This window comes from Brassica oleracea, chromosome C5 (genome assembly GCF_000695525.1).
Source record: "Brassica oleracea var. oleracea cultivar TO1000 chromosome C5, BOL, whole genome shotgun sequence".
Taxonomy (NCBI): domain Eukaryota; kingdom Viridiplantae; phylum Streptophyta; class Magnoliopsida; order Brassicales; family Brassicaceae; genus Brassica; species Brassica oleracea.
The window spans coordinates 11,277,764-11,286,797 of record NC_027752.1 but is presented as its reverse complement, the minus strand read 5'-3'; the positions used below and the strand labels follow the sequence as shown (position 1 = coordinate 11,286,797).

The window sequence follows — 9,034 nt, the reverse complement described above, 5'->3', positions numbered from 1 at the left end:
GTAAATGAACATTCATCTAGACATAGAGCTTGTTTAGAACTGTGTCTAAGCTTAAGGTTGATATTTTGATTGATCATTTGCCATCCTTAATTCGAAACTTGATCACCCAAGGTCTAATTCCTATACCCATGAGTTCTCTTTTATCATAATAAAAAAAAGTCACTTCTTTTATTGTTTTATTGTTCTGTTATTGCATTCTATTATTAGTAGTAGTTTAAAACCATCCAAATTATCGGTTGCACTTAGATTAAGTATGTACTTGCATTCTCGGTGCTTTGAATCCCATAGAATTGGTTCGACATTCACTTATACTACAACATTTGTTTTAGGAGACTTGAAACTCCTAACATCAACCATTCAGGAGAGACACTGTGACACCAATGACAGTAGAAAGCCCACTGAAATGCGCAAGATCAGAACATACATGCGTCGTAACCCCACTGTCAATAATCCAAGGACCACTAGGCAGAGCATTATAAAGGGAGGAAAGGCATTGATGGTTGAAGGTAAGAGTATTGTTTTCAAAACGAAGGTTAGAGGATAAAGAAAGAAGTATACCAGAAGATGATTGAGCAGCCATGTGACCATGTTCCGTGATAGTAGCATGCTGATTTTGAACTAAAACTCAGGAGGACGAACAGAAGCTTGAAGTTGGTGAAGAATGTACTGGACTTGGTCTTGACTCATACGATTAACGTCCAAACTATGAGATGATGGAATGGAAGAACCCATCATTGGCGCATTGGTGACATTAGCAACCGTGTTAGACGGGGGATACTGAGGAGTTTGGTTCTGACTGTGAGAACGAGGGAAGCCACTCTGACTTTGCTGTCCTCGTGGAGTCAATGATTGGGAAGAATATCCTCTTGGAGCTTGACCATGAAAGCGATGCCCTGGAGGATATCCATGAATCTTGAAACACTTCTGAAGAATATGACCATACTGGCCACAGTAAGTGCACAAAGGTCGCAGCTTAGGGCGATAACCATGTTGAGAAGCAGCAAGAACCGAAGTGTCGATAGAGACAGACTCAGAAGCAGAACCCACTGTTTGAAAAATCACAGCATCACTCTTCACAGCCGGTTTGATACTCTTCTGCCTCTCATCTTGAGTGATCATATTAAAAACATCTTCAAGAGACGGAATGGGTTTGATCATCAAGATCTGACGTCGGCTAGCATCATAAGACTCATTAAGCCCCATCAAGAACTTCATCACCCGACTACGTTCCTGCAATTTCTCCCACAAAGCAACAGCATTACACTCACATCTGCCACATGTACAAACAGGAGGGTCTATGAAGTTCTTGTACTCTTCCCACAGTGTGACGAGCTCAGTATAGTAGGTTGTTACATCCATAGAACCTTGCTGGATAGTCCTTAAACGTTGTTCCATTTCGTACACACGTGGAGCATCATCCTGCTTGAATCGTACCAATAAATTCTTCCAGATCGATTCAGCAGTAGACATATAAAGAATACTCTGAGCTATCTTCTTAGAAACATAATTCATAATCCAAGTCGCAACCATATCATTGCACTGAGACCAAGATCCAGCATCATGATGCTTATCAGGAGGTTTAGGAATCGTACCATCGATGAGACCAAGCTTATTGCGAACATTCAAGGCCATACGAATCGAGCGCTTCCAAGAATGAAACTCCGCACCGGAAGAGAGGCGATCGGAGACGAGAACTAGTCCAGCATGATCGAAACTGTGGAGATAGTAGGGATTTTCGTAATGGTCCAAGAATTGAGGATTCGCAGCAGCGGAACTCATGATTGAAGAAGAATCGAAGACGAATCAGACGAAATCACAAGCTCAAGAAGCGGAATAACGAAAGCAAGATTCGTGAGAAGACGGAAACGAGATGAATCACCAAAAAGCAATGAGATCGACGAAGAGAGATAGTTGTTGTAACTCCGAGAAGCTCGCCGCCATGAAAAACAGAAGGAATCAGCTCGAGAAATCGTAAATCGACGAAGAAGAAGCCATAGATGGCTCTGATACCATATTGAATGTTTTCAATTAAAGCTTTCTTAGCTAAAGTTTGTTACATTGGTTTGGTATATATAGTGCTTTGGTTCAGTAAAAGGAAGCTAAACCAAAGCTAACCAATCGGTTTAATACTTAACCAACATATATATGATCTAATATAGCAGATCGGATCTTCGCCCCTCTTGTCACGTCCTCACTTTCACGGTAAATCGCAAAAAAGTAAGAAGACAGATAAAACGTCGTCGTATTAGTTTTGAATTCTCTTACGCCCAAATTTTGTTTAACAGCTGAAACGTTGTCGTATTATAAATCAGAGGTTTTCGATTAGAATTGCGAATCTGACACTACCACAAGCCCAATCTTTATTGTTGTTATTACGAAAATACCCTTACCCCCGGGCTCGTCGTCATGTTGACTCAGTTGTTTTATCGGAGGTTCGATTAGTCGAATTGGTCGTGATGGAGGAGCAACCGGAGTGTCCGGTCTGTCTACAATCATACGACGGCGAATCCACACTTCCACGCGTGCTCTCCTGCGGCCACACGGCGTGCGAAGAATGTCTAACGAACATCCCCAAGAAGTTCCCTGACACAATCCGATGCCCGGCGTGCACCGTCCTCGTCAAGTTCCCACCTCAGGGCCCATCGGCTCTCCCCAAAAACATCGACCTCCTCAGATTATTCCCTTCGATCTCAAACCTCACGCCGGACTCCACCCGCAACTCGAAAAAATCCTCCTTTGAATTCGTCGCTCGGTCATGGCCCGACGAGTTCCACGCCGCTTGGAAAGATCGGGTTTTGCTTCTCGACGCCGTATCCGTGGAGAGCCAAGGTAGTACTGAATCTGCTTCGTCCTCGCGTTTGCCTGGATGTCTGAAGGAGGGTGATGGTGATGGTGATGGTGATTCAAAGGTTAGTCTTTTGCGGGTTGGTTCGTTCCAGCGTCGTGATGATGGTTGTGATTCTGTTTTCGAGTTTGGTTATGTCCTGAGGATGATTAGTTGTCTGTGGGAGATGGAAGAGGAGGAAAGAGACGAGCTTGATGTGATCATGTGTGTTAAAGAGAGAGGTGTCTCTAAAGTTTTTGGCTTGTGGGGTGATTTGAAGAATGGGGTTTTGTATTTAGTGGGTGAGAAGCTTTCTGATTTCTCGTGGGAGGAGTTTGATGATTCGTCGTGTTTAGCAGTGATGGGGATGCAATTATGTGAGGCACTTCTCAGTTTGAATAAGGAAGGGGTAAACGCAGGGTGTTTGAGCGTTTCTTGTGTGAAGTTTGACGAATTTGGAAATGCTTTTGTTGATTTGATCGAGTTGCTGGAAACTGGAAGGAACGTGTATGGACTCATATCTGAAGAAACTTGCAGAAAACCAGTTGGTGCTCTGGAGATGGGATTGGTTTTGAAGAGATTAGTGAAGAATGGTGTTTTCATGAGCTTCGAGGTGTTGTTTGAACTGTTGAAAAGGCAGAACTTGTTGATAACACAGGCCAGCTCAGAATGTCTGGTTTCGTGTAGTTCCGATGTCTGGCCTGTTTGTTTTCTTCTCCTCATGCTTCTTGGTGGGAAACAGTTTTCTGAGGAGCTGACTGAAAGTGTAACTGGAGTGGATGCAAAAAAATGCGAAGGGAAAATTGAGGATCTCTTGGTGCTGTACACAGGTCTTATGGAGAAACTAAGTTCTATTCTGGAATCTAAACTTAATGGGAAGTTTAAATCAATGGTTGGAGTTCTCCGCCAGTGTTGCTGTCTTGATCCACAGGCACGTCCAGTTTTAACTGATCTGTGGAAATGCAACAGGGAGCTGATCATGAATCATAGATTACGTTCTTTGTTTGCATTGGAAAAGAAGAAACCTAAGAAAAGGAAAGAGTTTTGTTTGGTTCTAGGTGAATTATGCCGCCTGGTAGTAGTGGGATCCAAAGAACTAGAAGAAGACTTACCAGAGGAGGGAGAGTTTGACAAGGACTTTGTTGGGAGACTCTCAGTAGGTAAAATAAAATCTAAGGACCTCCGGGGACACCAAGACAGTATCACAGGTTTAGCGGTTGGAGGTACACCTTATACTTTGATTTTTTTTTTTTTTCTCTTGCTGGATGAATGATAAAAACTACACATTTTTCCTTCCAAGAGTTGTTTTAAATTCCGTTACTTTATATGCTCAGATTATATTTTGTTCCTATTTTCTATGTGCAGATGGGTTCCTGTTCAGCTCCTCGCTTGATAAAAATATCCATATATGGTCTCTGAAGGTACATATGCGAGGTTTCTGCGGCTTAGTTTTTTCCCCTATAATGTGTATTGTATAGAAACTAATTTCTAGCTATATGGTTTTTTATATTATATGCAGGATTTCTCCCATGTGCATACATTTAAAGGTCACCAGGATAAAGTAATGGCTTTGATATACATCAACGGAGTAGAATCAGTATGTGTCAGTGGCGACGGTGGAGGAGGTATATTTGTATGGAGCACAAGCTTCCCTCTGGAAGAACAGCCGCTAAGAAAGTGGTACGAGCCAAAAGACTGGCGATATTCTGGCATTCACGCGTTAGCATACTCAGAAGATGGGTATGTGTATAGTGGCAGTGGAGATAACACTATCAAAGCTTGGTCACTGCAAGTAAGTTTAGTGTTCATGTACACTCTATATAGCTTGTCTTGATAAGATCTTGAATCATTTTATTGAAGAAATCGTTTTTTTTTGTTTCAGGATGGAAGTCTTGTTTGCACAATGACTGGTCATAAATCTGTAGTATCAACGCTTGTTGTGCTAAATGGAGTACTATACAGTGGGAGTTGGGATGGCACTGTTCGGTTGTGGAGTCTAAGTGACCACAGTTTTTTGACGGTGTTGGGGGAAGAGACTCAAGGTATTGTAAAGTCTATTCTGTCTCTTGCTGCAGATGAAGGCACCTTAGTGGCAGCTTATCAAAACGGAGATATACAGGTTTTCATTTGTTCTCAAAAAAACATTTTGCTCGGCTTGCTTCGATTATGTCTATTCGGTTTCTAAACATACTCTCTTCTTATTCTTATATCAGATATGGAGGGATGACACATCGATGAAGTCTATGCAAATACAAAGTAGTGCAATTCTCAGCGTTGCCCTGAATGGTAAATGGCTATTCACCGGAGGTTGGGACACAACTGTCAATATTCAGGTGGGTAATCCTGATGACACACAGACCTTATTAGCTTTTCTGAACTTGAGCCTGGGTTTTTCCTCCTATATTTGTAGGAATTATCTGGGGATGAGATATCTCTAGAGTGTACTCACGTGGGATCGATCCCGGGTTCTTCAGTAGTCACATCTTTGTTATATTGGGAAGGCAAGCTCTTTGCAGGGTTTGCGGATAAAAGCATCAAGGTTGATAGCCACTCACTTTCAAATCATGTTTCTTCTTTTGCGTTAATGAAAACCTCTGTTCTGTTGTTGAGAATGGTTTGTAACAAAAGTGTTTTGTCTGAAATTTCCAGGTATATTATAGCGGACGTTAACAAAAACTTCAGTTTCTGTTTCTCATCTTGTTACTGAAGATTCCAATCTCGTGAGAAGATGATGTGTAATATCTTAATAACAATCACGCGTGTAAATATGAATCTTTTGTCACATTTGTTGATATGCAGTACATGTAATTCAAAGTTTTCTTATTTCTTTTAGAACTGATATCAAATGATCAATACAAGATAACCCCTTGTGAAGATTGTAGTGAGAATTATAGAGAATGTGAATCTGTACAGTAAAGGAGGGATGGGTGAAACAAATAGAACTTTGTACCCTTCTATGTTTATGTATGTGTTGATGAATGAAGTGAATCAATCATCAAAGAGCCTTTTGATCAAGGCGCTCGTTCCAGTTTAAGCAACGGATCAAGCTTCTAAACCAATCACCGGTCTGATCAGACTTGTTGACTGTCGGGAGTGGATGTTGGCTCATGTATATTCTCACCGAATCTCCCCTTGAAAGTTGTTGCCTTCTCTTTCCATCAAACGAAACCCATGCATTGCTTCGAGCATCATCTGGAATCTGTTTTTGTTCAGAGAGAGTTTGTGAGCAATTTCATACAGCTAATATGAAAGGACATTGTTTTTCATATCGTGGTCTTGATTAATATATGAGCTTATAGAGTTTCTTGGATGGTTTTAAACCTAAAATTTATAACTATTTAAAGTGTATTGCTATAAAGATCTAACGTCTGACCTTCAGTTCAAGCTTTGCAGAATCTGGAAGAATGACTGGTCTGAACGAGAGGGAATGTGGGCAGATCGGAGTAAACAACATGCAAGGGACGTTTGGATGCACCTGCAATTTTCGGATTTTTATAAATATCAAACTCACTACAATTTTATTATGACCGGCAAGATACTACTCAGAGATGCCAATGAGATTAATTTATCTTTTTGGTATGTAATGCAGAGTTGAACGTCACTTTAAGTTGTAAAGCTTACCATGGAACCTCCAGCTGCTGTAGAATAAGCAGTACTTCCTGTGGGAGTCGCTACTATAACTCCATCACCTTGTACCTATTATAACATTACTCGCCAACACACAAGAGTAAAGCTTTAACAGTGAAGGGGATTATGATAAGAGCTGGAGGGTGTACTATAGGAAGAAGATAAGAGGAAGAGAGAGGGAAGGATCAGCAGATCAGTTGGAAGAACCGGTTAAGTGATAAGTTCAAGTGAAGATCATAACGGCTTTGGCGGGAGTTTGTTAGAGTCTTGATAGTATAAATAGTTGAGCTTGACTCATGATTCAATTTGGCTTGTATTTTGTAATCTGGATTTGGGCTCTTAGATATTTTCTAAGAGAGGGACTTGACTCGTATTGGGTTGAGTATTATACAGATTAATAATACGAGAGTTTAGTATCACTAGCTCTATCATTTGGTGCAGTGAGCAGCTCGTGATACGCGATTCTGACGATGACGAGATCCGCCGCAGCGGTGGAGCAGCAGCTCGGCGAATCGGCCCAACGGATCGAGATTCTGGACACATCGGTGGCGGAGTTGAATCAGAAGATCGATCGCTTAGACGAACGCGTCAATACGATAGTCGCGACGACGCAAATGAATACGCAGACGATTCAAGCGACGATGAAGGCTTCGGAGGCGAAAATCGATCGTTTGGAGGCGTCGATGCAATCTCTCATCGCATCTCTCCAGCAGAATCAAGCTCACACAACGTCCATTGATTTAGGAGAACCAAGTCAGATCAATTCGAGGGTCCAACAACCAGTTCAGGTAACGAATCCTAATCTGGAACGTAACCGGGAGAATATTGAGCTAGGTTATCGGCCTGTTGATCGTAGTGAGGAAAATAGAAAAGGTCTCTACAAGAAGGTGGAGATGCATACGTTTGCAGGTCAAAATCCGTTTGATTGGATAGCGAGGGCAGAAAGATATTTTCGGGTGACTCAGAGCAATGAGGACTACAAGATGGAGCTAGTTTCTTTGAGTCTGTCAGAGGATGCATTGTGTTGGTTCAACTATGAATTGGAGTTCAGGCCTTTCAGAGAATGGAATGAGTTTAAGAGGAGGCTGTTATCTCGCTTTGCTGAGTCTTTTGAGAGGACCCCAGGGAAGAGATTGTTCGGAATTCAACAACATGGTTCAGCAGCAGAGTACATCAAAGAATTTCAAGAACTTGCTTCTCAAGTACGTGTGGCAGAGGAGAACTTGATTGACATATTCTTCAATGGTTTGAAGCAGGAGCTGAAAGAAGTTATTAAGATGAAGGAACCTCGAACTCTACCAGATCATATTGAAACAATTTTGAAGATGGAAGACAGTGAATTTTGTCGTCTGTTGGCAGCGGGAAAATCTCAAGAACAACGAGGTGGGAGATATTCGAGCAACAGTACAACAAAACCTTCAGCAACATACATTGCTTCTTCTTGGAAACCAAAACAAACAAATGCAGACACTGGTCAAAAGCAAGTAGAGAAGCAAGCGCAACCAAAGATGAATGAGAAGAACAATAATCCTATTAAGCTTTCTGACGCGGAATATGATTATAAAAGAAGGAATGGGTTGTGTTTCAAGTGTCCAGAGAAATGGTCCAAGACGCATTTGTGTAAGAATAAGATGCTACAAGTTATGGTGGTCTGTCAAGATTGTGAGATGGAGTTAATTGAAGAAGAGTTTCATGAGGCGTTCGATGGGGGCGAAGTAACTGAGATAATGGAGATTTCATTACATTCTTTTCTTGGCCAATCTTCTCCAACAACAACAAAGATCCGTGGGAGTATTGGCAAGACCGGAGTGTGGTATTGATCGATAGTGGAGCGACTCACAACTTTATATCTCCGGAGGTGGTTCAACGAGCAAATCTGCAGTCTGTTTCTCAGGTAACTTCACAGTGCTGGTGGGTACAGGATTACAGGTGCAAGGGTCCAGTGTGTGTAAAAACGTATCGTTGCAGCTTCAAGAGGTTCAGATAACACAAGATTTCATCGTTTTGGAACCGGGAAGTGCAGATATAATTTTGGGTATTCAGTGGCTAAGGACTTTGGGGAAATGCAAGCTTGATTGGGAAGAGAAAGTGCTATCATTTAATACGAGTTTGGGACGAGTCACTTTACGTGGAGATGTGGATGTTCAGACGACAGGGCAGAAGTTGAGTTCTGATGAGGAAGGATTGGAGTGGGATGGTAACATGTTCAAGCTGTTCATGGCGGCAGTATCGGAACCTACAATACCGACGGAGATTGTGGATATATTGGAAGAATATAAGGAAGTATTTGCAAAACCAACAGGCTTACCTCCGGTACGAGGATTCGAACATTCTATTCGATTTTGGGAAGGAATGAAGCCAATGTCGGTACGACCATATCGTTATCCTCACGTACAAATGGAAGCTATCGAAACTATGGTGAAGCAGATGTTAGATGCAGGATTGATAAGAAACAGCAGAAGCCCGTTTTCGAGCCCTGTATTACTAGTAAAGAAAAAAGATGGAGGATGGCGTTTTTGCGTCGACTATAGAGCAGTCAATAAAACAACAATTCCAGATAAATTCCCAATACCAGTAATTGAT

The 9,034-nt window shown here is 41.8% G+C and overlaps 3 protein-coding genes across 3 annotated transcripts in view; 1 reads left to right on the top strand and 2 right to left on the bottom strand.

The window, feature by feature from the left end:
* Nucleotides 1-618: 618 nt before the first annotated feature.
* Nucleotides 619-1,779, bottom strand: LOC106344509. Its single transcript, XM_013783874.1, has one exon. The coding sequence runs from the start codon at nt 1,777-1,779 to the stop codon at nt 619-621; it is 1,161 nt and encodes a 386-aa protein (XP_013639328.1).
* A 612-nt stretch (nt 1,780-2,391) lies between these two features.
* On the top strand, nt 2,392-5,653 carry LOC106294483. Its single transcript, XM_013730043.1, has 7 exons — nt 2,392-4,047; nt 4,190-4,245; nt 4,344-4,616; nt 4,707-4,943; nt 5,038-5,157; nt 5,235-5,363; nt 5,474-5,653. Exons 1-7 carry the CDS (start codon nt 2,457-2,459, stop codon nt 5,492-5,494), a joined length of 2,427 nt encoding a protein of 808 aa, XP_013585497.1. The 5' UTR covers nt 2,392-2,456; the 3' UTR covers nt 5,495-5,653.
* LOC106294482 (NAD kinase 2, chloroplastic) overlaps nt 5,608-9,034 on the bottom strand; it is a 9,166-nt gene continuing 5,739 nt past the window's right edge. The window contains exons 6-8 of the mRNA XM_013730042.1: nt 6,446-6,520; nt 6,198-6,299; nt 5,608-6,023 (exon numbers count right to left, since the gene is read on the bottom strand). Of these exons, the coding sequence (XP_013585496.1) occupies nt 5,820-6,023; nt 6,198-6,299; nt 6,446-6,520 (381 nt within the window). The 3' untranslated portion in view covers nt 5,608-5,819. The remainder of the gene's footprint in view (nt 6,024-6,197; nt 6,300-6,445; nt 6,521-9,034) is intronic.

Coding starts and splice junctions, on each gene's coding strand:
- LOC106344509 (XM_013783874.1), bottom strand. CDS start 1,779: ATGAGTTCCGCTGCTGCGAATCCTCAATTCTTGGACCATTACGAAAAT.
- LOC106294483 (XM_013730043.1), top strand. CDS start 2,457: ATGGAGGAGCAACCGGAGTGTCCGGTCTGTCTACAATCATACGACGGC. Junction 4,246..4,343: donor TCCATATATGGTCTCTGAAG/GTACATATGCGA, acceptor TATTATATGCAG/GATTTCTCCCATGTGCATAC. Junction 4,617..4,706: donor TCAAAGCTTGGTCACTGCAA/GTAAGTTTAGTG, acceptor TTTTTGTTTCAG/GATGGAAGTCTTGTTTGCAC.